This window comes from Cygnus atratus, chromosome 5, assembly GCF_013377495.2.
Source record: "Cygnus atratus isolate AKBS03 ecotype Queensland, Australia chromosome 5, CAtr_DNAZoo_HiC_assembly, whole genome shotgun sequence".
In the NCBI taxonomy this organism is placed as follows: domain Eukaryota; kingdom Metazoa; phylum Chordata; class Aves; order Anseriformes; family Anatidae; genus Cygnus; species Cygnus atratus.
Window position 1 is genome coordinate 6,708,376 of NC_066366.1, and position 26,960 is coordinate 6,735,335.

General features: G+C 37.2%; 1 protein-coding gene across 2 annotated transcripts in view; it reads right to left on the reverse strand.

The window, feature by feature from the left end:
* Positions 1 to 549: 549 nt before the first annotated feature.
* QSER1 (glutamine and serine rich 1) overlaps positions 550 to 26,960 on the reverse strand; it is a 45,860-nt gene continuing 19,449 nt past the window's right edge. For both annotated transcript variants that reach the window (XM_035550163.2, XM_035550165.2), the window contains 10 exons: positions 20,007 to 23,717; positions 17,190 to 17,479; positions 15,552 to 15,668; positions 13,917 to 14,050; positions 11,440 to 11,651; positions 9,518 to 9,655; positions 7,867 to 7,964; positions 3,833 to 3,985; positions 2,301 to 2,396; positions 550 to 1,731 (listed from right to left, as the gene is read on the reverse strand). In XM_035550163.2, the coding sequence (XP_035406056.1) occupies positions 1,591 to 1,731; positions 2,301 to 2,396; positions 3,833 to 3,985; positions 7,867 to 7,964; positions 9,518 to 9,655; positions 11,440 to 11,651; positions 13,917 to 14,050; positions 15,552 to 15,668; positions 17,190 to 17,479; positions 20,007 to 23,717 (5,090 nt within the window). In that variant the 3' untranslated portion in view covers positions 550 to 1,590. The remainder of the gene's footprint in view (positions 1,732 to 2,300; positions 2,397 to 3,832; positions 3,986 to 7,866; positions 7,965 to 9,517; positions 9,656 to 11,439; positions 11,652 to 13,916; positions 14,051 to 15,551; positions 15,669 to 17,189; positions 17,480 to 20,006; positions 23,718 to 26,960) is intronic.

The following is a 26,960-nucleotide window of genomic DNA, read 5'->3' on the forward strand; positions in this document are numbered from 1 at the left end:
ACATTTAACAACTAAACAGGATCAAAACAGATAACAGGAAAAAAAGTCACATGGCAATGAACATTATTTCATTTGGCCAATGAATAGTGAACCCTGCTTTCTTGGATGAAATTAAGGCACTAAGTGGCAGTGAACAGATAAAGGAATGATTTTTTTTCCTACATTTTCTGAAAAAGAACAACATGGTTTTTATTTTTTATTTTTATTTTTTAGGACCCCAGTAGAGTAAGTATCCATTCTGAATGACTCAGTAAGGCATTCTGTTGGCAAATTTAAAGAAAATGAGAAAATGTTCTCCTGGATTAGAGCCCATTACATTCATTGTCTGAGTGTGACTAGTGGCACTACTAACTGTTAACAAACTGGAGGGACAAAAAAGCTACAAGATGTCTGAAGACTTTAAAGGCACCAAAAAGAGAACAGCTCTGCAACTGCCAGTTCTACAAACAACTATGTAAGCTGTGTTTAACACTGCATATAGTCTATTCAGTCATCAATCTTTGTTGACAAAGTGTAATAGCTCCTCATTTAAACTCTCAGTTAATCAAGTGCTAGTTTAGTAAGAAATTTATTTTCACGTATCAGAAAATACTTGCAGTGTCTAACACAACTACACTTAAAGCAAAACTAGTCTAGTATGCATTATTCTGGTTAACACTGAAGCAAACCTGTATAAACAAAAGGGTTACCTCAAGATATATAGTTTACAATAAGAAATCAACATATAAATGAATAAGATTTACTGAAAACAATGGAAAGTGTATTACAAAGATACATGAAACAATTTTAACCACAATATTTTCTCTGTGAAAAATACAACTATTAGTGAGATAAAATGTACAATTGAATTTTTTTCCCCAAAACAACAAAAACAAAACAAAACCGCAGTATAAAGGAAAATATTTTTTTTCTTCAAAACAGGGAAAATAGTTAAGGTCATTGTCTTTCATTACAATATAATTTGACACAAAAAAAGCAGTCATAGGATTGCACCAACTCCACGTTCAGTCTCCTGAACATGACAATAGTAAAAGGAGTCCATAAAGCATATTGACATTTCTGGATTTTATGATGGCAATATATGTTCGCAGAAACTGATGTCACTCCGGCTCTGTTCACAAAATGTACAAAACTAAATTTGGTGGCCAGACAGGCGCATGTAAAAATTAGTTCACCCCAACACTGACTTTTCTGTTGCTTAGTCAGAGATGGAAAAACCTGTAGTATTTTAAGTGTTGTTATCTTTTTAGCAATAAAGAAAAAAGTATATGTAGTGCATGCTTTATCATTTGTCAAAAACATTTCTGAAAATAAAACTAAGTTATCCAATAGTTTACAAAATAGAAAATAATTCTTCAGGTTAAAAACTTGGTTAGGTTTATGTTTAGTTCCACCTCCAAAGGACCGATTTCATTGGCAGCATCGCTTTTCCTTAGCAAGAGCCAAGGCACAGTTCCATAAAGAGAAATAAAAATGCCTACGAAGAAGAACGCAGTCTGGCATTATAAAAGAAATCAGAGCCTCTCTCTGAGCTTTCTGTTCCATCAGATTAGTGCCGTAGAAAAATGTGAGATTTGGAATACATTTTTGTTATGAGCATTTCTGCTGGACACGATTCAAAAGTTCACCAAACTTTTCAAAAAGATCCTCCACCCATTTTATATTTTTCATGCACAGCTGCACAATCTCTTCTTGTCCTAGATCTGCACTCTTCTTCTGAACAGAAGAAATCTATTTAAAAAAAGAGAGACATGCACACACACATACATGTTAGGCTGCCAGCATTACAGATTTTTTGCTTTTACAATACTCCACAGTTAAATAGCATTCTACTTTTGAAGAAAACCCCTACCAAAACTGCTTTTCTTAACATCTGAGCCAGAGCTTAACCCTTGTGTTTCTGCTACCTGGAATATGTCAAGGAGAGATTTGCAGTAAAAAATAAATGAGTGGGCATTATAAGAAAAAAAGTAGCCCTTAGACCTGAGGGGTTACACAAGGTGATAGAATTTGTTTAATTTATTTGGAAAACAGTGAAGAATACTTACCCCCATGGGAATTGATTCCACACAAAACTTGTAAGCCTCATATCTGAATGTTCTAGGCAGAAGTGTCCATTAGGGGCAACATATATGCTCAGAATGTCTTTTTGTTTGTCATAAGGAATTAATTAAAATAAAAGGAAGCTACAATCCATACTCATTTACCAAAAATACAAGTCGCTCTATATTTAGACTCAACTCCCTCAATGAATTCCCACAATGAATGTAAACATACAGCGTAAGAAACCCAACACTTACCTCTTCTTTACACGTCAGATATATGTGATATTTGTAATGATGGAGTGAGTGATACAAAGAATACAACTGTATTTTTTCTGGATCTACTGTAAACTCCTGCAAGAAGAACAGTTATTTCAGGTAAATGCATGTTATGTTTCAAGACAGAGACGTGACAGATGTTTTGTTCTGTAAATATTCTTTTCTTTCCCTAACAGACCAGAAATTGAATACTTCATTCACATAATCGCTTTGATATATTTTGGTACACTGTAATTTATATTGCATCACAATTATTTCTTATCTCCATTTTCCCTACAAAATTATTTTGTTAAAACTAGTTTTGAGAATGCTTTCAATCCTTCTGAATGTACTGCAAGTGCAAGTCCAGTAAGATATTACTTCGCACGAAGTGCTGCAAGTATTACCAAAGGTTAACGCTTTTCTACCAGATTGACAGGTGCCATCGCAAAAAAGCACATAATCCGTGCCTTAGAAGAGCTGACCTACACTAATCTAATGTTTATGTTACTATGGCAAGAAATACAAATGCGGGCTGTATTTGCATGTCTTTTACCTAGCCACTTTTTGCTGCTGTGAGTTAAGACTGTGAGACAGTACCTAGTAAAACCTAATTATAGTTCTCAAGAATGCTATGGAAACAAATAACGTGTACATCTCAAGCTTTAGCACATTACTTTTTAATTTTTTTTTTTAAATAGTAATGATACACAGCTTCATTCTGTCACTGGAAACCAGGAAAGAAACTAAATTTTGAAGTGTTAATCATTTTTTACAGTATTAACATTTGTTTTTAATTTTTGATCTAGAAGCTATTATATCATTTACTTTAGTGATCTTGCAGCAAGTTTAAGAAGCTGTTATTATGAGCTACACACTAATTTTACCACAACTGCAATGTTGAAGGCAACATTGTTGCTTCAGCAACAGTCCAGGAGGCTGACTGTCATGCAGAAATGTGGCCTGAAGTTCACTTCTTGTTCTGGTGGTGACAGAAGCAGAATGGGCTCTAGCAGGGCACTGCTGTTTGGTGTGCTACAACAACAGGTATGAAGCACAGCAACAGCAGAGCTCACCTCTCCCTTCCCATCCAACTACAACATACCATCTGCTGCCTGCATGAGTGAAGTAGCATACTACCACTTCATCTTCCTGCAAACTCGAGTAGTTGCCACAGAAGACTTCCTGTATAAATATACTGGATAAGAGCATTTGGGTCTAAATATAGTAAATGTGTGTAAACAAGACATTGCGGTTCAAGAACTTAAATAGGGGAATCACTCTGAAATGTTTTATTATATTTTGTGGAATATAATAACTATTTCATAATTGAGCTAAACCAATGCTTTAATATATAGCTTTAAATGCTGTTTTAACTTTTTTTTTTATTACAGAAAACGCATTTCATTCAAAGATTTTTATATTTTGATGAATCTACAGAAGAAACTAATAAAGGAAACAGTCTTTTATACAAACATGGCTATCATATTACAAGTCAGATGGTGGCAGCAATAAACCTTCTGAACACCCACCTGTGCTAATTTAGTGGTTGATTTAGAAGCCCTCAATGTTTTCTTGTTATACGCTTTACCATTCATTTTGATCTTAGACACTGACGTCCCTCCACTTTTTGTCTTTGAATCCCGAGTGATGACTGTCAGTTCAGGAAAGTTTTCCAAAGCATTCTTTAAAGAGAGTATATAATGAAAGAGGATTATGAAAAATTCAAGAACAGTTGTTAAGACTGCTGATAACTTTTCAGAGAAAAATGGGTAATTTGAGTGCACTCTGTTATAAAGCAATTTATTCTTCACAAAGACACAATAAAAAACTCTATCAGATCAAGCAACCATACACGGTTTGAAAAACATGACCACCTCATTGTTTGCTACTATAATTTTTCAAGACAAGATGATCCTATTATTGTATCTCAGGTATTATGTGATTCTTTTATTAGAGTAAAAAATGGCTCAACTAGGCTATTTTTATCTTTTAAAATTGGTTTCCATTCCATTTCTACACAAGAATCTCTAAGGCCAAGTTACTCAGAGATGCCTAATAACTACACAAGGAGAGGAAGTCTTTCAGTTGTAGGAGGAATATGATGCCTAACCATCTTCATGGATTTTGTCCCAGCTTTTGTAAGACACAGATTAATTGCATCTCATCACATCTGTAAGGTTAGAAAAGCTTATGCACAGTGAATTAGATGACCAGTTCAAAAAAGCACAAGTTTCTAAGACATATTAACTCTTTGGTGAAGTACATTTCTACCAGCTTCAGTACCGCATTACTCGCATGAACAAATTTGAGTACAACTTTGTTGTACTGTGTTAGCACTGTGTTAGCAGCTACTTTGAAATAGTCCTGTTACGCTGTATAATCTGGTCATTGAGAAAACGTATCTAGTTAAATTAATGTATATATCCTTGTATTATATACAAAGAAATATTTTTACAGGACATACTAGTCCAGTATATATATATCACAGAATAATTCAGGTTGGAGAAGACCTCTAAGATTATCTGGTCCAACCTTTAACCTAATACTGACAAGTCCACTACTAAACCATGCCACTGAGTTCCACACCTACACATTTCTTCAAGACCTTCAGGGATGGTGACTCAACCACACCCCTGGGCAGCCTGTTCCAATGCCACACAACCCCTTCAGTAAAGAAATTTCTCCTAATATCCAAGCTAAACCTCCCCTGGTGCAACTTGAGGCCATCTCCCCTTGTCTTCACACTTGGTGCTTGAGGGAAGAGCCCGATCCCCACCTCGCTACAGCCACCTTTAAAACAATTGTAAAGTACAATAATATAGATGGACATGTATGTCCAATATGAGGAAAAACATGCATATAAAAATATATTAATAATACAGCCTAAGGTGCTAAATTTAAACTACTGAGAAAATATAAAGTTGACTATTGTATTTTTTTTAAAAAACAGTACTAATATTCAGTAACTTCCCCTATCTATAATCTCTTAGCACTGTATATACATCAGCCATTTTTCACTTCACTAAAAAAGCTCTCAACAGAAAGCTATAAAATTTATTGCACAAAACGCAGTTGCATACTAGTAGCAGTAATCTCGACTAGCTAACCTGTCCATGTACAATATTCATAGCAAATAACTTTAAACTGGAACCACTTCTATAGGTTTAAATTACTTTTTCTATCCACTGTAATAGCCTTCCTGAAGGCTGACTCCGAGTATCAAGGAGCTTTGGCCATTTCTTTTCTGCCTTCCTCTGGAGAATTCCTATTAACCAGAAGAGTCTACATGGCTAAAGCACTGACCTGAAACAGACAAATTTGTATTGGAATGAAGAATCAAATACTAGTGATTTCTGCATCTCTGAAAGCAGAAGACAGAAAATGGTAACAATTATTTCCAAATAAATTTACACAGTTCAGCTAAGATGCTTAATTTACTGAGCTTCCAATAAAGCAAAAATATTATTTTCTCATTATGTTTACAATGAACACACCCAAAGGATGTGACAAACTGTTAGAACTACAAAGAATGTTACAGGCAAAACTACCAAACACTAACTGCTAACTTCAGTGTCCAATTTTATTAGTAATACAGTGCTAAAATATCCCGTATTAACTCTATCTGGTGGGAAAAAAAACATTTCATCCATGCTTATTAATGCAGAATATTAAGAATATTCAAACTGGATGATACTCATGCTAATGATTATTTTACTTATTATTGCAATGCCTCATTCAGCTGGAACAGCAGCAAGCTTTAAGATTCAAGTTAATGTAATGATTAATAAAGAGTATCAAATATTTTCTCACCAACACAAACACATGGGGTGACAAATAAGTGTTTCATTTTTATCTATAACATTAATCTAAGTACAAGCTGGTACCCTCATACCAGAAAACAAAAATACAAGGCTTTTTATCTTGCAGTTTACATCATAAGCAGACCCCTTCCTTACACCCAGAATTCCAATAACTTTCCTGCAGCTTATACCGTGGAAATACAGGCTAAAGCTAGCTTTAGAAATATGATTCATAATCTGCCCCTAAGCAAACACACAGCAAAGCTATTTTATTCATTATGAACACCAACTGAATAAGAAGCTGTAATTACATGCTAATGTTATAGAAGATACTAGTATTTTTCCCTTAAACTGAGGAAAACCAAGTAAACTACTTCTCATTTTGTGTACTGTGAATGTAACTAGAATTCCAAAATTCATATCCTACCTTATCTTAGCCTATCTTCTCTGCATAGGCAAGTCTAAAAACATCAGCTACAGAAATATCTTACCAACACAAAACTCTTAGCACAAAAGAAAAGCAAAAACGAACGGCTACTACATCCTGCCTCTCTGAGACTGTTATATTTTAAAAAAAACATATGCAGCCCTCCCTGTGCCTTCCTACTACAAGGAGGGAGCCACATGAAATTCTGTTCAAGCAGGTACAAACTGTACAGCTGTTGGGAAAACAACATAACTAATGATAAAAGAGGTGAAGAATTAACATGAATTTAAATTGTTTCACTGGTCGAAACAAAGTCACTTACTGTCCCACAAGACTTATCAGGAACGGTTTGCAGAAAAAAAGATCTTTCAGAGATTTCATGATGAAAATGCAGAACTGACTTATGTGCTGTTATCTTTTTTCTCACCTAGCTCTCTGCACACAGCAGTAGAGAGAGAATTAATTCTCCAAGAAATGTTTCTGTACTGTAGAAATAAAAGGAAATGAGAAGGACAGGCAAAAGAATAAGCTTAGTCTGGTGGTGGTCTGCTCTAGTGCTGTTGGTCTCAAAACCACTGCAGGAAGAAATAATCAGTCCAACTATAGACATTGACAACTGTGTCTCAGACACGAGTGGAAAAAGAAGTCTTAATTCACTTGACTGCACTTTCAAAGTCTGAATTCTTGCCTTTGTGTGTGGGAACCACAGGAATCACAATGACTGTCCTCCCCTTTACTTTCTCTCTGCTGAGATTGTACAGTTACTCTCTTCCCTGTCTCCAGATCTGTTTTTTATTTATTACCGTGTCTAAGCTACTGTAATACAGGCTTGTTATTCAAACTTCTAAACCTCCATGCTGAATGTACATGAAACAGCGCACAAATAAGTTGCTCTCTACTCTTTATGTCTTGGTTTTAAGCTACTCTGATCAGGCTACCTCCTTCAAAGAGGTCCAGATATTTGCTCGACAGCACAGCTAATTAATGTAAAAGCTTAAGATTTTTAGGCAATACAATCACTTAATCAAGAGCTCTAGAAGGACAACAAACATTTTCTTTTAACAAACTTGAGAAATTTAAAAGGGGAAGTGTTTGAAAATGAACCAGGAAGCATGGTGAGTAAAACTAGAACTTCACCTTTGCAGTATAAACTTCTTGATCACAAATGCTCTCCAAATGCCACAGACAAGCACTGAACTTAGAGCACCTCTCTTTCAAATTCATATTCACTGCTGTTACATATTTGCCTTGGGTTTTTAGTTACACCTGCATGGTATGTATTCAGTGACTGGCTTATAACATTACTTTAAAAACCCTAGAATTTAAAAGAGAATACCTTGAAAGTATGATCCAAGCGTAGTTTGGAAAGCAGCCTTTTCCTATTGTCATTCAGCATGCCATCAATTTTTCTCATATGAGGCAAAAGTAGCTCATCTAAAAGATAATTGAAAAAAGTAACAGTTGATTATTAAGAGAAACATGGTAATATGAGACTCCAATCTATTCTTCTACCTATTAACATAAAATGTGTAAGTAAAAATTAATGCAATTTGCTCATAAACTCATTTTAAAAGTTAGAAAAAACAGTTTTTTGTTTTTTTTTTTTTGATCAGCCCAATAAACTGGTCTAGATATTACGCAGCTTAATTGCTGACTGCAGTCCAGCTCCTTCTCTGACTTTTCTTTATTGAAAGTGAAAAAATAAGACAGAACAATAAAAAGAATAAATCTCAAAGACAATTTAAAACCTTTTCCAAAATAATCTACTGTGCAATACAACTGGCAGTTTTAGGAAGACGAAATATACATATATTTGACATTCACTATTCCCTCTTAAAAAAAATGACCCTGCTGGCGTTTATAACAGAAGTATTTGAGGAAAGTGCTTGCTGATAGAAGTTACCTCATAAACCACTTTAAGATGAAAAACATACACCTGAACATAGGTACATGGCCATGGATGAAAATTTACAGCTCAGTGTGGAGTCTTATTTATAGTCAATTTCTTTGCTTTTAGTGGGACTACCGACAAAAATCACAGGGTATAAATCCTTGAGGTAAGTGTACATTGATGCACAACCTTGAGGTAAGTGTACATTGATGCACAACCTTGAGGTAAGTGTACATTGATGCACAACCCGAGCAAACCAGGAAAGAGGAATCTATATAATTTTTTTTTCCTTTTTGTTTTTGTTCAGGTAAACTGAATATAATGCAAACAAAAACAACAGCTTCCAACTTAATAGGTGAAATGATCGGTCTTACAAGGACATTTAACTTCATACATAAGTATTTTGTTAAATTTTGAGAAATGTATTTTTTCTATTTTGTCTTCTGGAGTCCACTATGGTAGATAAATCCATCAGACATTTTTGCCTTAAAGGAAAAATGGAATAAATACATCTGTGATCAGAATTTCAAAGTTTCAGAGTTTGAAAATGAGACTTTTTTATGGTATTAAGAATCATAACTACTTAGTTAGGAGGGTATTTCTTTATAAGAACGCAAGCACATACCTGAAACATCGTAGATTCAAATAAATGTTTTGTAAGATTTTAAGACAGTAACAAAGAGCTCAGCTCTGACAAGTCTAATGCAGCAAAGCAGACAAAAGAGTATTTCTAAATTACTTTGCTTCCTCACAGAGGCAGCACAGATAGATACATTTGTATATGCATGCATATCTAACCTAATCTGAATTGAAACTGTATTACATTAAGCAGGAAATACAGAACATAAATATGGCATTCAACCAAAATTGAAATAAAAAAAACACTGCGGTACCAAAGCCACCCTGAATCTCAGAAAAAGGAAGTGTCAGAAAATCCAAACTGCAAACAAATTACACAGTCATTTACATGAAGTTATCTTCAGATTTTTTTTTAACCTCATTTTTTTTCGCTTGTTTTGCTTTCTAAATACATTTGCCTTACTGATTAATAACCTTTAAATTTAATAAAAACATACAAATTTTAAACATACTGTACCATTGCTTTTTTCCAAGGCTTGCATTGTGTCTGGATCCAAAGCAATGCTAACAAGCAACTCCATATAGCTCTTAAAGGTCTCTTTCATAGCCCTTGTGTTCAAAAAGCGAGTAACAAAGGGAGCTGGAGGTACAAGCTCTGAAAAATTAATTGGAATATGGTGATTTTTTTTTTCTTAAGGATTCGGCAAATATTTGTGTTTTACAAAACTGAAGGCTTTCTCTCTTAAAACATAAGTGACCCCTACTGGCATCCCAAGAGATTAAAACCCAATGCAGTCAGAAATAACAGCCAAACTATGCACACGCTAAAACAGTTATGAACAAGGTACAAATGGTACAATTTTTTGCTGAAATACGTATAACTACTTGCAACTAGCAGCATGCAGATGATCATATCTTAGGTTATTTAGACATTTATTTTTATATTATTGCAGATGAAAGCCTAAAGAAAAGGGATAATGAATAACTTCAATCAAGCAAAGTGCGCTAAGCATAGGTTTCATGTGAATGCAAGTGTACCCTAAAGCTGCAAAACTAAGTCACCCAACAACAACAACAAAATTAAAGAGCACTAATGTCATTTAGAAGCCTGTGTACTATCGAAGTCCATAGCACCTAACTGTCCAACTTGCAAAAAAAAACCAAACCACCAAACCAAAAAACCATGCAAGCCACATATTACCAGCAAGGCAATGTAGGCATATTTGTGCTTATTCTGAGGAATCATGCACACAGAGTAGTCATCAGCACCAGTAAAGCCTGAGTCCTATGGAGCTTTCTGTAGGCACCATGCGTGATAACAGTACTTTGCAGTAATTCCACTAGCAAGGCTCCGCCCCCCACACCCCCCCAAGATTTCCACATTTCTACAGGTAGACTTCAGCTTTTAAATATGGATAAGTCTGCCTGAAACATGTTATTTTAAGCATGCAGCCTTCAGCAGAGGCACTGTTCCAGTGCATTGGCCATAACTCATCAATATTTAAAAGTCACAGAGCATGCTTTAGAAATAAGAGTAATACAGTGCATGGTTACTACACAGTGCAGCTTCAAATGCACAGTAAATAAACAAAACAAAAATGCAAAAAGTACTGTACGTCTGCGACCACAGGTAACCTCTATAAACAGAGTACGCTTTAAAAATACCTTTCTGTTCTAGAGCATTACTGCAAGCTTCATATCTCAAAGTTCTAAGACACTGTGAACGTCTTAAGAGCAAGTGTGTTCAGCTGGCTACATTTGAACAGCTGGCATTTAGAAAAGCAAGCAATGAAGCAGCCAGAAGTCAACTCCTTTTTCTCCAGGGGTTTTGAAAAAACAACAGTAACATCTGAATTCTGTCTACATGTGCATCCAGACAGGCATCGCAGGAATGTTATTTTAGACATAACATGAAGTTGCAATGGAAAATTAATGAAGAATATGATTGAGATGTAATCTGAAGTCAAATCAGCTTCTTCTGAAATTGAACCAGTCTTAGAAAGCAAGCAGTAAGAATATCACTCTCTACCGGTACCTTAAAGGAGGCTGTAGAGAGGTGGGGGTTGGTCTGTTCTCCCACGTGCCTGGTGACAGGACGAGGGGGAATGGGCTAAAGTTGTGCCAGGGGAGGTTTAGGTTGGATATTAGGAAGAACTTCTTTACTGAAAGGGTTGTTAGGCATTGGAATGGGCTGCCCAGGGAAGTGGTTGAGTCACCATCCCTGGAGGTCTTTAAAAGACATTTGATGTAGAGCTTAGTGATATGGTTTAGTGGAGGACTTGTTGGTGTTAGGTCAGAGGTTGGACTCGGTGATCTTGGAGATCTCTTCCAACCTAGACGATTCTGTGATTCTGTAATATATTTAATTGAGAAACTACAGTTGAGGTAACTTCTGTTGCACACATTAGTTCATAGAAAAAAAGAAGTATCCTCACTCACCATCCTCATCACTCTGTGCTTCTGGTGAAGAATCAGACTGAGAAGATGAAAACTCCTCTTTCCACTTTTTCCTTTTCTTTGGTGGTGGTTCAGCCTTTACCTTTGGCTGTTTAGCTTTGGGTTTCACAGAAGAGACTTTTGTTGCTGTTGGTTTTGGTGTTGGTGGATCAGGCGTTTTGTTGTTGCTACTACCAGGTTTGCAATGAATAGTCCTGCAATATTATGAACAAGATCTTTATCAAAATAATTACCATACAAATTCTGGCTTTAATAGAAGAGTGGTAGGCTTATTTAACCAGAAGATATTCCCCGTGGATTACATATACTTATTTCAATGTCACAGGAATGGACAGGCATAGGGAGTACAGATTGCCCAATGTTAGTAGAATCTATGAGCTACAGAAGACTGGAGCTAATATTAAAACTGACCATTTAATGAAAAAAATCAGACTTCACAGACTTGAATAAATAATAGTACTTAATTAGCTTTGCTGACGAACTGAATTTGGGATGCTGTATCAACAGAAAGACAAGCAAGAACATCATCCAGGTCAGAAACACAGGATCTTGAAGACTGCAGCAAGAAAACAGACAACTCTTCTCCTTTCTCTACCCAGCACTCAAACCACGAAAACAAATGGGAAATTTAATATCATAAATACAAAGTAATATATATTTTAGAACCAACATGAATTTCTCACAACCTGAGAGCTCATCTCCTGGAAACAACAGAAGGAAACTGTGATGTAGCCAGGTGCCAGGGAAGTATCAATGCAATACAGTTTTGAGAACATGGGAGGAATACATTTCTGGGAAGTGTTAAGCAAAATTCTTCATTCAAATGGGAAAGCAGTGAAGTGAATTACAGAAATATTGTTAGTATCTTCTGGACTATTTGTGAATAATTCTAGTCAAATCTCAGAAATGCAGATTCCAAACCAAAATGGGTGGAGACAGTAGATACTAGAATGATTAGAGGAATGGAAAGCCTGCCTTAGAAGAAAAAATTTGAAGAGTTTGATTAATCCAGCTTAGTGAAACAAGAACGAAGATGGAATGTGACTGCTCTCCAGAAATATCATGCAGTAAGAACACCCGGGAAAGACAGAAATAAAAGCCAAAAAAACAGTATTGAAAAGAGAACGTATGGATAGCTAATCCTGATCATGTTTTGGCTAAAAGACAGGATTGTTTCAGAGCACTAGAGGAACAGGTCCTGGAACAGACTTCTGTAGCCCAAGAGGGGAAGAAAAAAAAAAAGATTGTCAAGGCCCCAGGTAGTTTTAAGTAGATCATGATCATTTTATAAAATTGGTTATCTGATAAAAGTGCCTTCTCTAAGAGTACAGAACTGCAGAACTGGAGCTCAAGACCCAGTCATTTCCTGAATGAAGAGAACTGTATTTTTTTTCCTGTATTGTTCACTAACATCTGACAAAACAAAAATACCTGCATTACACTAATTATTGAAAAACCATATAGAGAGAAAAGCTTCAGATAGCATCTGAAGATGTGGAAAGATAAAATGAGCTCAGCATTAAAGCATGAAAAGGTTTGTATAATACAGATTCTGTAATCCTTTGCAAATGCACAGTCAAATGCCAACCCAAAATGCAATAACAAAGTCTTTAGCAAGTGAGTGACAGTGAAAACACTATCAGAAGGAAGGTGGCAGAGGAAATCACAGAGATAGTCAAAGGACTCTGAGGGAGACGTGGTCATTCCATTTTGCAGGACCAGCACTGTTTTTACTAGAATCAAAACCATACTGTTTGCTCCATGTTCTTTACCTGCCTCTCCAAAAAGGCATTTTTGTTTGGTGGTTTAAAAGCAATACTACCAGAATATTGATTTTAGGGCATGGATATGGAATTATAAGGGATGATTTACTGAGATAAGGCTTTTCGAGTGGGCTGACGGGTAGGGAAGGTACAATAAGAAAAGAAAATGTACCCTCACTGTGCAAGAACATAAATGACAAGGGAAAGAATCATTGTAATAACCAATTTCAACAATGAACTTCTGTTTTTGAATTAAGTTTCCAGGGTTGAGAACAAGCCATGGTATTTCTAGTACACTGGGTCAAGACAGTCATTAAAGCAATCCAGAAAAACATACCTAACTTGCAAAGACCACAAGATAGGAGAAAACAACACACACACACACAAAAAAAATATCTTTATGCCTGTAGGCTTCTATCCACATACTGGATAACAGGGCAAAAGAACACAAAAAGACATAGCACGTGGAGACCTAGAACCTCTGAAATGAATGATTATTGCAGTCCACTGATTCTAGTTAAAGAATTGTCTTGATCTGACAATAATTTATCTCATTTCTTATAACAAAACACAGTTTTCCATTTCCAACTGAAAGAGGAACATAGCTCTGAGTTATAAGTCTTGTTTATTAAAATACGTATGTTCTTAATACAAAAACAAATATGACAAAATGAAAAACAAACTGAAATAAAATACCTTGCTGACTGTACAGGCTTGCTTCGTGGTTTTTTTGAACATACTCTGACATATTCCTTCTTGTTTGCATTTTCAATGAACTTCACATAGACTCGTTTGTATTTTGTTTTTGCATCCCCGAAATACCCAAGATACTAGAAAAAAATATGATTTAATATACAAGGTGCTTCTGTTAAGTAGAATTATTCAGTTTAACAATTTAAATTTAAATAGTAAATAAAAATGTTTAAAAATCTGTTAATATACAAAGATGACCTATTCTATAGCAGCTATAATTTAAGACTGATTCTCCAACAGATTTCCAAATAATGCTTAAAACAAGAAAACAAGGCAAGAAGTACTTTGGGCATTATTTTCTCCCTTTATTTAATATACCACACCTCCATGTGTTATTGCAAAAGATTACCTCTGGCAAATGGCTGCCTCTTGAAATGCTATCCTATAGTATCCTTCCCACAGTGGAAAGCAGTTGATTCGCAAGCCTGCTTCCACTTACTTTATTCCAGTTGAAAAAACTTGTTCCTTTACCCAGACTGAATGATACCAAAGAACCCATGCTGGAAAGCCAAGAATCTACCCCTTAATATATTTAGAAATAATTTTAGAGTAGGAGGAAATAAAACTTTTTTTTTATTGCAAGAATGTTATGTCAGAATCACATTTTCACAGAATTGTAGGGAGTTGGAGAGGGACCCAAGAGATCATTGGGTCCAACACCCCCAAGAAGATGGCCTAGAGACTAGAATGGTCCATGTAAACATCCTGAAGTAAAAACTCCCCCAAAGACCTAAAAAGACCAAACAAAACCTCATTACAGATCCATGTTCTACAACTGGACTTGGATTTGTATGTTCAGAAAAATTACATATTGATTCTGAATTTTCATTTTTACCTCCAAGAAGAAGCATTGCTACCATGGGTGCTGAAGATATTATCTGACATGCACTTGTTAGAAAATTTTAAAAAGCAATGGTGGAAGATATGGTGCTCATTTCTTCCAATGCTGATAGGGTTGGAAGTTCAGACTGCACCATGCACAGATAGTCTTGTGGTTGCAGAGGCTTTAATTGTGTGAGTCTTTATTAACCTGAATTTCCACTTTCATTTTTATCACAATATTTATGAAAGTACAGATACTTATTTGCTTTTTTTTTTTTTTTAAACTTTGCAGAGTACTTGGTCAGATAAGCTGGTCCTAAGCTTTTCATTAAACACACTTCAGCAGACAAGATTCTGAGATCCATAGAATCATAGAATATCCCGAGTTGGAAGGGACCCATAAGGATCATCTAGTCCAACTCTTGGCACTGCACAGGTCTGCCCAAAGTTTAGACCATGTGACTAAGTCACAGAATGCTACCTGGGAATTAAATAACGCCAGATCCTAAATTTAGAAATACCAAATATCTGAATTGGACTGGCCTAACTTTTGCCATAAAATGACGGAGCTGATGACAATCCTGCCTTGAGATACTGTGTTTAAATGCACATTCTTTCATGAGCAACTGAGCTCACAAAGTTACGTTTTTTGGTGATTATCTTCCATCATTGCTTTTTAAAATTTTAATTTCTTTCCCAGCCTTCCATTAAGTAAATTAGTTGCCATGAAGCTTCATGAGGAATTTTTTGACTCACACTGTTAGTAGCAGCAAACTCCCTCTGTCCATCTCGCACTTCAGGAACAAACTTTTGCAATAAGGCCTTCTGTACTTTCCAAATAGCTGGAGGCTCTTTTCCGGTTTGCAAAGCAACCTGTAAGAACAGAAGATTATTTGCCAATAACGGTGCTTGTTTTTCTCCCAGATGTGTGTTTGTGCATTCTATTTTTTGAACAAGTTACCCAGGAATAAAATAGAAACAGGTCATTCAAATTCCAACTCCTTAGTTAATGCATGTAATTTATATTAAGATAGCACGACATGAACTACAGTAAGTGTTAAGAGCCACAAATATTACCTTCAGAGGAATGAAGCTGTGCCAACAAGCTTCGCCTATGCTGCAATGTCAGAACTAAGGCACCACGCAACCAAGCCACAAAACGGTATTTTTCAAAATGATACTTTCCCTATAAATATATATATATATATATATATAGATAGATAGATAGATTTTTTTTTAATCTTTTTGCTTAATATAATTTTTTTGGTAACAAATGTAAGAATCACAACAAGCAGCAAAAAAAGCTTGTAGGTTCCTTGAGATTCTGTGGCAGAAGTCCACAGTACCTGTGAAATAACAGCATGATGCTTACAGTAAGGTGAAAAAGGAAAGTTCAGTTCAAATTAGTGTACCAGAGTTTATACTTTTAGTTCAACTTTAACTGTAAAAAAAGTTTGGATTTTTTTTTTTATTCTAATAGTTTAAGAAATAAATTATGTCAAAAACAGATTTGTAATTACCACCTCGAATAAGAATTCTCTATAAATCCTATGTGCAAACTACTAACTTAAAAACTCTCTTTTTGTAAAACATAATCGAATATAGATGCTTTCTCCAAGGAGTGTTTAAATAACTGAAGAAATATATACTACAAAGATTAAAATTCAAAATACCTCATAACAATATTTGCATAGTTCTATAAGTGACAAGGGAATGTTTTATTTTAGAGCTGGTAACACTCGTGATAAAGCTACACGAATTAATTTAAAGCTTAAGCTCAAGAGGATGAACACAGACAAATAATGAAAAGCATCAGAAACTGAAAATAAGAGTATTGCTAGCTATGATAGGAGCAAAAGAATAGGTACACATGCACTACAATTTGAGATAGATAGACCACAAGAAATAAAAGTCAAGAACAACACAGAACCTTTCCATAAACTCGAGTGAAGAGCTGTACTGGTTCCATATGGAAGCCGTTTCTGATTAGAATAGCAAACAACCTTCTCCAAAAAAGAAAAAAGACAATTCCAAGACCTTCTGCAAAAATCCAAGAGCCATTTCTTCAATACCATACTCCTGAGAATCTACTACTATCTTCAAAAAAAAAAAAAAAAAAAAAAAAAAAGTAATTCCAAGTTCTAACAGAAGTTACCAGGACAGAGATTTACATTATTACATATACCTTATAAAATGGATCAAGTACATTCAAAGCATATTCATAATCCACATCAGAAAGACACCTTTGAAGTAGCTTGGCAGCAAATAGAGCAGAAAACAAATCCGTAGCCTTTCCACCTTTAGCAGTTTTTTGAGGATAAGTCACGGAGCTCTTTCAGTGTGTTTGTTTTTGTTTGATTTTTGTTTCACACTCATAGTAAGCATTTAGATTACCTTTAGTGTCTCTATATCTTCAATCTTCACTACAAATTCATCACGTTCTCTGTACATGCCCTCTCCTCCACTGTCCATATTCTCCTCATCGGTACCTCCTTCTATTGCAACAGTTGACTGTACTTTTGCTAATTGATCTGAAGTCCCAGCATCCTGTTGAGCTACTTTTAAGGGGTCAGCTGAACTCATTTTGTCCTGCATACTGACTACAGGAGCTGTTGTCTGTGGTGATTCCTGCTTTATAACAGCAGTAGTGGCAGCAGCAGTAACGACCGCCACTTTTTCAGCTTCTGAAGCAAAAAAAAAAAAAAATTAGTTAAATTTAGTTATCAAGGATTAGCAACATAAGATGAGAACTTCTTTTTCTTTCACAATCCCTATAAAAAGCAAATATTCTAACATCACTTGTTTTAAGAGTTAGATGGGAGCTTTACCTTAGTCACAACGTTAACAAAATCAAAATATTGTAGCTAGTACACCTATGTTTGCATTTAACTTGAGCCTGTTACCATCTAGAAATAACAACAATGAATGCCTCACAAAACAACTTTATAGTTAACAGACGTTCAACAGGAACGCTGCTGTGCATTGTGAGACCACGCAAATACGATAGTAAAAACTGATAACACTGAATCTTGTTTCCAGTCTGCTGACAGGTAATGACTTCATAAATTGAATTAAGGAAAGAGAAAGATGCATGAAACATGAGAACATTTGCTCTATTACTTTTGGACATTTATCATTTATATCTTGTAGTAAAGTAACCGGAAGTTTCAGATTGGGATTAAAATATCCTAATAATTTTTAGAATTAACAGTGGTGAGCAATGAGAACTGAGAAAAAACAAAGAAGGGAATTCTTCTCTATATACCAGAGCCAAAGTAAACTCCAAGCTTTCAAAATAATTATTCTTTCCCCCTGAAAAAAAATAGAATCCTTTTAGGTATTACTTTATACTCTTTCATACAGTTTATATACATTTATTTTTATACATTTTAACATTGTTTTTACATTGACTTGCTAATCTAAAAATCAAATTAAATAAACTATAGGGTAATTATTAATATTGCTTAGAAAATTGGCTTCGAATTTAAGATAGCCATTTTGAAGTGTAACAACCATTGTTAGTTGATGACTTAATTGTTGAAAAATAGAAAAAAGATGCGACCTTTTGATAAAAATAATCAAAAAATTAAATATCAAATTAATGTGTCAATACAAAAGTTACGTACCACATGTGAAGATTCATTAAAGCAATTCAAGCAAAATTGTTAAGCAATTAAAGACTTTTTTCTGGATATATAACATCACATTATTATAAATATGCTATTTTTATTTGTTCACCAAAGACTATGAAAGCCTTAATTAGATATAGTACTATTAGTTCCCCAAGTAATATTTACATATTCTTCAGAACAGTAGATAAAGGTACATACGCTACTTAATACTAACCACAAGTAATTGTTTTAGTATTTGTCTTTCCATACTTATGTGCAAAAACAGACAGGAGAGGGAATTAGCAGAAAATCTGCAAAAACACCAGCACGTAGGAAAGAAGCCATTATTAAGCATGTTGTATTTTGTACAGTCTCATATATAACAAAACAGGAAGGCGAGTTAATGAAACTGCTGGTATAAATATTACATCCTTACGAACAATAAAGAAGACACAACAACATTGTAAAAGAAATCATTACAAATGCTAATGTCCATGCAACAACAACAAAAAAAACTTTGAAATATTTCCTTAGGAAGCTGTACACAGAACATGGCTTATTAAAGTTAACATATTCACAAAGAGAGGCTCAAACCATAGCACTGTCCACATTCTGGCTTTCTAGGGGGGAAAAAATGTTGCTTTCTTGTTTAAAACTCATTAAACTGAAAGGCTCTCTCTTGGATGTATTAGTACATCCATATGATCAACTAGGTAGTTTTTTATTGCCCACCAAAGAAAATTGATGTCACTGAACAGATCTATCTAGGCAAAAATATGCTGCATGCCAAATACTTCAAAAAAAAAAAAAACAAAGCAACATCAGTTAAAAGCTATAAACACAGAACGTGTCATACAGCACAGATGTAATACAAGTGAAACTGAAAAGCCAGATACACAGAAAACTAGCTAGCACTGTCATCAGTGGTTGCTGCCCGTCCTCCTGCCCTGAACAACCCCTCCCAGCTTTTGTTCTTTCGTTAGCAATATCTCAACATGAGGGCACAATGCTCCTCACAAATATCGCTGAAATCAAAGTCAAGTGGTTCCCATCTTGGACACGGCTAGCTAAACTAGCGCTTAGTTTACAAGCATAACAATTGCTTTCACAATTGCTTTCATAAACATTCTGTGCAGCTCTAGCATCACAGAAAGCACACACACAACTCAACCCAGGAGGAATTTAGCATTTGCTGATGGCAATTATTAACATGTTCTCTTGCTACAATTCTTTGAAAATTGATTTAAAACCACTGGACATGGTGGTTTGTTGAGGTTTAGGGATGACAATAATACTTAGCATTCTAAGCCAGAGAAGAGAACAGACACATCATTCCAAGCCTGGGCTAAAGTCATTTTTCAGCATTAGAAGAGTCCTGCCCAAGCAGCATGGATAAGTTTATGTACGCATTTTCCAATTGTAGACAACACTAGTTTAGCTCATACTCAGCACAACTTTTGAACAGAACTCTTAATTATGACTGGATTAAAAACAAAGCAAATTAAGACTTTTACCTGAATTAACGAAAGCTAAAATATTTCCGTTTTGCCCCATCAGCTACAGAACTCTCCAGCGTATGCACTCACACTAACTGTTTTACCTGATTTGTTCTTTCTGTCGGAAGTATCATCGAGGGCTGACAATGCAGTAGAGATGCTCTTCTGAAGATCGTGGTTCCCCCCCACAGAATCATCTTCATCAGAAGAAAATGAAGGCAATGTTTCTAAATTTTTCTTAAGTTCTTCATCAGCTTTTTTGGTTGGACTTTCTGCACTGACCTCAGCAGCTACAGGTGCTGCTGCTGGCTGAGGCTTTGTGGAGGACTGTAGGCAAGGGCCGCGAACTATTTGGGTAACTGGTCGCCTAGTCCTGTTTGGCATTCGTACAGCTGGAGCTGAAAACTGTTGCCTAGGCCCAGACTTTAGAAAGTCTAAAAAAGATGCAATAAATCCTGTTTTGACTTCAGGCTGCTTTTCTTCAACTTCTTTAATTTTTTGCCTCATTCTTTCCTGATGTTGATAAGTATCGTAACAACTTTCAGAAACAGGAGAAGAGTACATCAAACATGAGTCACTTCCTCTCGAATTTTGACGTTTACAGTGTCCACTTCTTTTGATCTGTTTCTGAATTGCACTGTCATCTTCTGCACCATTTTTGTTTTGGCTTTTTCCTTTGCTTTTCTTCTTCTGAAGGTTCCCGAGAGTTAAATCTTGGCATTCTTCTTCAGTTCTACTAATAGCTCCATCTCCACTTGGGGGCACAGGCAGTGGCTGCAATGAATTAACCTTTGACTGGTTACCTGCTACTGTACCATCATCACCACCACCTATATTAAAATCATTCTCTGAAGCAGCACTTTCTTCACTTAGACTCTTACCACTAGAAACAAAGTCTGCCTCTCTTACATTTACATTTAGTGTACCATCAGCAGAAACATCATTATCTTCTTCAGATTCGTGGCTAATGCTAGACTGTTTCTTAACTGGAATAGCACCTTGTTCTTGATCCTCTTGACCAGGACCAAGAGCAGGAGAGGTCATTCTTGTTGGTACATTTTGATCAGAAGTTTCAATATGTTGTTGATCAAGGTTCACAGGTTTTGTCTGTATTGCTGACACCGGTGTAAGATTTATAGTGATTTGGCCTCCATTCAGAGAAATATTATTTATGCTTGCTGGCTTTCCAACTGGAGAGGCACTGAAAGCAGAAGACATGTGTCTTACATCCATTGATCGGAACTGTGTTTTAGACTCCTCACTATTTTCAACAGACTGGATTTCTTCTTCATTAGATGCTGATTTGGCAAAGTCAGATGGTGTCACTCCACAGGCTGCTGCGGTTGCTGCTAAGATATCATCTACATTGGATAATATATTCCTCTCATCACTGAGAAGCATAGATTCTGGGAAACATATTGAACTAAGAGAAACAAACTGATTTTTTGAATCATGTTGATTTGTCTGAGTAAAATGATCTTTTGTTGTCAAATGTTGCTGTAGTGGTTTTGAGGGCTCGGAAATGTCCATTTTCATTACTTCTGAGTTCTGAGTATGAAGCTGCTGCTGAGAATGACCTCCATTACTTTGGATAATATGGCCATCCATCTGAAGGAATGGATGTGTCACCTGTTGAGGACTCTGTATTCTTTGCACTTGTGGTGATGCCTTTGCTTGTCCTAAACCTGACTGCAGTATTGACTGATGAAGAATCTGTAAGTCACAGGTCGACTCCAGAAGTACCTGTGCACTGGGCAAACACAGCTGATGACCATGCCTTAAAGCATGAGGTTGAACCTGCGGTGGTGTGCTAATGACTTGGCCTTGCTGTTCTTGACCTTTATTTTCGTGTACCTTATGCATAAGAGAATGTTGCTGGTTTAGTTCTTTAGGACTCACATTTACTTGCGTCGTTTGCATTAAATTCGCTGTTTTTTTAATGTCATGGCTTAGGCTTGTGATATGGCCAATATGCTGGGAAAGCTGTTCCACAGTATTAACCATTCTTTCATCTTTTTTTGCTCCTTGAAGAGTAAGTCCAACAACTTGATCTTCAAGACGAGAGTTACTTCTGATTACACTTTGAGAGTATCTGTCATCTGCTTTTGAGACCCTATAGGATCCGTCCTGAGCATTGATTTCATCATCAGTTAGCCTTTGGGTGGAAGATTCAAGAGAAGCCTGCTGTTGCAATGCCTGCATATCCTGCATTGACAACTCTTCCTCTTGTTTTGATGAAGCATACAAGTTAGAGTCAGATTTCCTTTTTACGTACGATTTTGTTTCTGAGGAAGGCCTGTTGTTCTGCAGCGTCTGTGAATGAGCTGGGGATGCAAAAGGAGGAGACTGCACAGATGGCAAAAACTTCTGAGACTGTGGCGGGGAGGATTCTTGTGACTGAGAGTTCTGAGAAGAATGTAAAGAAATATAACTCTGATTAGGACTTGAGCCTGGAAGAGTCTGTATCCGAGGAGACGCAGAAAAAGGAAGAGAAGGCGATGTTAACGTTAAAGACTGCCCTGAAGAATAGCTTTCTGAAGGACTAACAGCTGATAAAACTTGTGATTGAGATGAAAAGCTAACTTGGGATTGGCTAACTGGAGATAAACCCTGAGAGTGACTGGAAGAGTAGCTCTGAGATTGGCTGACTGAAGAAAGTTCCCTTGTTTGCCCAGAGTAGTTCTCATTTGGAACTGAAGTCAGTACTTGTTCGTCTGAGGAGTAACTTAGAGTTTGACTATCAGAAGTAATAGTTTGCGATTGCCCAGAAAAAGTCAACGTTTTGTACAAGGAGGGCAGCTTCTCGATCTTGCTAGATGAGAAATCCTGTGAGTGACTGACGGGTGACACATTCTGAGACTGGGAAGAAACATAATTTTGGGACTGGCTGACTGACAAGAGACTTGGGAGCTGTGCTGTAGAATAGATCTGTGCTTGGCCTGTAATGACAGAACTCTGGTTTTGTGCAGTTTTGGCATAGCTTTGTGTCTGCACAGTGGGAGCTACACTTTGAGGTTTGGGGGTCTTCGTTGACCTTGGAGGCTGCTTCGTGGAACAGTTTTTCACTTTTGCTGTGGAAGCAGGTGGAAAACCAAGTGATGGAATTGCAGATGTGTAAGACTGAGCAAGTTCCACTGTGACTTGAGAAGTCTTCTGCTGTGGTCCTCCATTGCTCACCTGAGTAACATCTCCAACTGGACTGCAGGATAATGCTGAGTGCCTGGATGTATCCTGAAAATTAACTCCACTTGTACTCGTTAAATAGCTGTGTAAGGAATGCTGTGAAACAGTCAGTTGAGCCTGAACAGACTGAGTACTTGAAGGCCGCTGATGGTGTTTAATAACACTACATTCTCGCTGAAGTGCTCTATCAATAGAAGCAGTGGAACCAGTAAAGACAGATGTGCTATACGCCTGAGAAACCTGCTGAGTTCCTCCAATGGTTGAAGGCAACAAACTAAACTGAGGTTGCAAAAGATGGGGTGCAGATTCTTGAGCAGAACGATATGTTGACGACTGAGGTGGTATACTGGTACTCAAAACAGAACTGCCGAGGCGCTCAAATGTCAAAGCAGTTGGAACAGTGCCTTGTGACGTTTTAATCTGTAATAAAGGATCATGAGTAGTTAAGAGGCCATTTGATGTAGCACTGAAAGTAGTATCTTGAAGAGTAAGAGAAGGGGTAGTAGCAAAGTTTCTACTGCTGAAAGTGTTGGGATGCTGATATGCTGATAAAGCAGATGTTGGTGGAAACGTTCCAGAGGTTGGCAATGCTCCAGTAACGAATAGTTCTGTGGCTGTTGAGGAATGCATACCTGGAAAAAAAAAAAAAAAAACAAAGGGAAAAAGAACATACGGGAGCTTTACAAGTTGCAACACTGCATTTCTGTAACTTATTTCGTATTAAGCTCTTCCACCATCTATCAGTATAACCTTCTTTAGAATCAACACACTCGTCAGCAAAGGGAGGCACTCATTGCAGATAATTTTCAAGCTGGAAGTGCAGTTCTGCAAGAATGCCAAGTTCTACACCTACAGCAAGTTGCTGAGGGAAAATAACTCACACCCTTATGATGCAAATTTTGGATTAAAAAGTCATACAAGACTAATTCTACTTCGAAACCAAAGGCTCTGTATTAGTTTTTATTTGAATTTAAAAAGAATTCCTAGTAGAGGACAACTGATCAAAAGCTTTGGACTCTTTAAGTATACTGTAAAAAGGCAAAATTACGAAATAAAAATTGTAATAATTAAAAGAGCAATTTCATCTCCTGCATTTACCCTCACCAATACTTCTATAACTCACTTTTTATGAAACAGCATTTCAGAGCACACAATGAAATAGCTGAATTTAATTCTCAAAGGAAGGCTTTAACTTTCAATACAAAAAAAATACAGAATCACAGAATCATCTAGGTTGGAAGAGACCTCCAAGATCATCTAGTCCAACCTCTGACCTAACACTAACAAGTCCTTCACTAAACCATATCACTAAGCTCTACATCTAAACATCTTTTAAAGACCTCCAGGGATGGTGACTCAACCACTTTCCTGGGCAGCCCATTCCAATGCCTAACAACCCCTTCAGTAAAGAAGTTCTTCCTAATATCCAACCTAAACCTCCCCTGGCACAACTTTAGCCCGTTCCCCCTCGTCCTGTCACCAGACACGTGGAAGAATAGACCAACCCCCACCTCTCTACAGCCTCCTTTAAGGTATCTGTAGAGAGCGATAAGGTCGCCCCTGAACCTCCTCTTCTTCAGACTGAGCAACCCCAGCTCCCTCAGCCGCTCCTCGTAAGACTTGTTCTCCAGACCCCTCACCAGCTTCATAGCCCTTCTCTGGACTCTCTCAAGCACCTCCATGTCCTTCTTGTAGCAAGGGGCCCAAAACTGAACACCGCACTCGAGGTGCGGCCTCACCAGAGCCGAGTACAGGGGAACAATCACCTCCCTAGCCCTGCTGGCCACACTGTTTCTTATGCAAGCCAGGATGCTGTTGGCCTTCTTGGCCACCTAGGCACACTGCTGGCTCATATTCAGCTGCCTATCAACCAATACTCCCAGGTCCTTCTCGGCCAGGCAGCTTTCTAACCACTCATCTCCTGGCCTGTAGTGTTGCTTGGGGTTGTTGTGCCCCAGGTGGTGCAGGACCCGGCACTTGGCCTTGTTGAACTTCATACAGTTGACCTCAGCCCATCGGTCCAGCCTATCCAGATCCTCCTGCAGAGCCTTCCTGCCCTCGAGCAGATCGACACACGCACCTAACTTGGTGTCATCTGCAAACTTACTGAGGGTGCGCTCGATCCCCTCATCCAGATCATCGATAAAGATATTGAAGAGGACTGGCCCCAGTACTGAGCCCTGGGGGACTCCACTAGTGACAGGCCTCCAACTGGATTTGACTCCATTCACCATGACTCTCTGGGCCCGGCTATCCAGCCAGTTTCTAACCCAATGAAGCGTACGCCAGTCCAAGCCAAGAGCAGTCAGTTTCTTGAGGAGAATGCTATGGGAAACGGTGTCAAAAGCCTTACTGAGGTCAAGGTAGACCACATCCACAGCCTTCCCCTCATCCACCAGGCACGTCACTTTGTCATAGAAGGAGATCAGGTTCGTCAAGCAGGACCTGCCTTTCATAAACCCATGCTGACTGGGCCTGATCGCCTGGTTGCCCTTCAAGTGCCGCATGATGACACTCAAGATAGTATGCTCCATGAGCTTCCCTGGCACTGAGGTCAAACTAACAGGCCTATAGTTTCCCGTGTCTACCTTCTGGCCCTTCTTGTAGATGGGTGTCACATTTGCTAGCCACCAGTCGACTGGGACCTCCCCTGATGGGCAGGACTACTGATAAATGATGGAAAGCAGGTTGGCCAGTTCTTCCGCCAGTTCTCTCAGCACCCTCGGGTGCTGAGAAAAGATACAATTTGCATGTTTTCTTAAGTGAAATACCATAGTTGAAAATACCCTCAGACAGCAACTATCTACACAATACAACAACTATCCAACTCAAACATATAATCTTATTTGCACCCAGACATTGCTATCACATCCTTGCTTAAACAGCATTTATTAATAGAATATACTACTGCAACTGAAATAAGTTTGTGAAACTCCTTTGCAAGCTTTGGGGCTCACAGCAGCGATCCATATTTTTCAGTGGTTTTCACCCTGCGGCTTTCAGGAACTGGTAAAGTTTATGTACTGTTTCTAAAGTCTATGAAAGTAAATGAAGACAAATTTATTCTCAGAGAGGCTTGAATTTCTTGTAAAGGAAAATGAAAAGGAATCAGTTTCCACTTAAAAAAATTACAAGGATATGCAAAGCAGAAAAAAAATAAAATCACTGGTATAAACTGTCAGTAAATAAAGCTTGTTTTGAGACATATCTCAGTAATATGTTTAATTTTCACTTTAAAATACATAAAGTCCTTCTGCAAGTTAATCACAAAATGACTTTGGAAGCGTCAGATGAAACTGCGAAAGGAAGTCTTTGTTTCTCCCTTTCAGTTCAAGACATATACTGATACAAAGAGATATGACACTGAAGGAATGCCACGGTATTTTTCACAAGTCAACAATAAGGCCTTTCTGAGTAAGAAAGCATACGCAGTGTTTTAATTCCTCTTTTCCTATTCTAAAAAACCGCAACATCACATACAATCGGGTTCTTTTTTTACTGATAGCTAACACTAACACAAAGGTAGGGGCATTCAGAGGGAAAAGAAGGGGAACAATTTATTCCTATTTTAGCTGTGGATGTTCAGTTCTCATCTAAGCCCTTCCTACTACGCAGTTCATTTCTCAATACCAGACAAGTCACACTATTATGGTAGAACTGCTGGGTTTTACATTTGAGTTTTGTAGAGCAACAGACAAAAGAACAGGGAAGGTGTATGTGCAACAGCCTCCCCTGCTTCCCTGTGAAAACAGAACACAGATAACACATCGCATATATCCAAGGAAGACTTGGTAGGACAACACAATAAACGTGCTGTTCCTCCCCCCAACCCCCCCCCAAAAAAAATAAAAAAAATAAACAGCCATTGCAGGGTT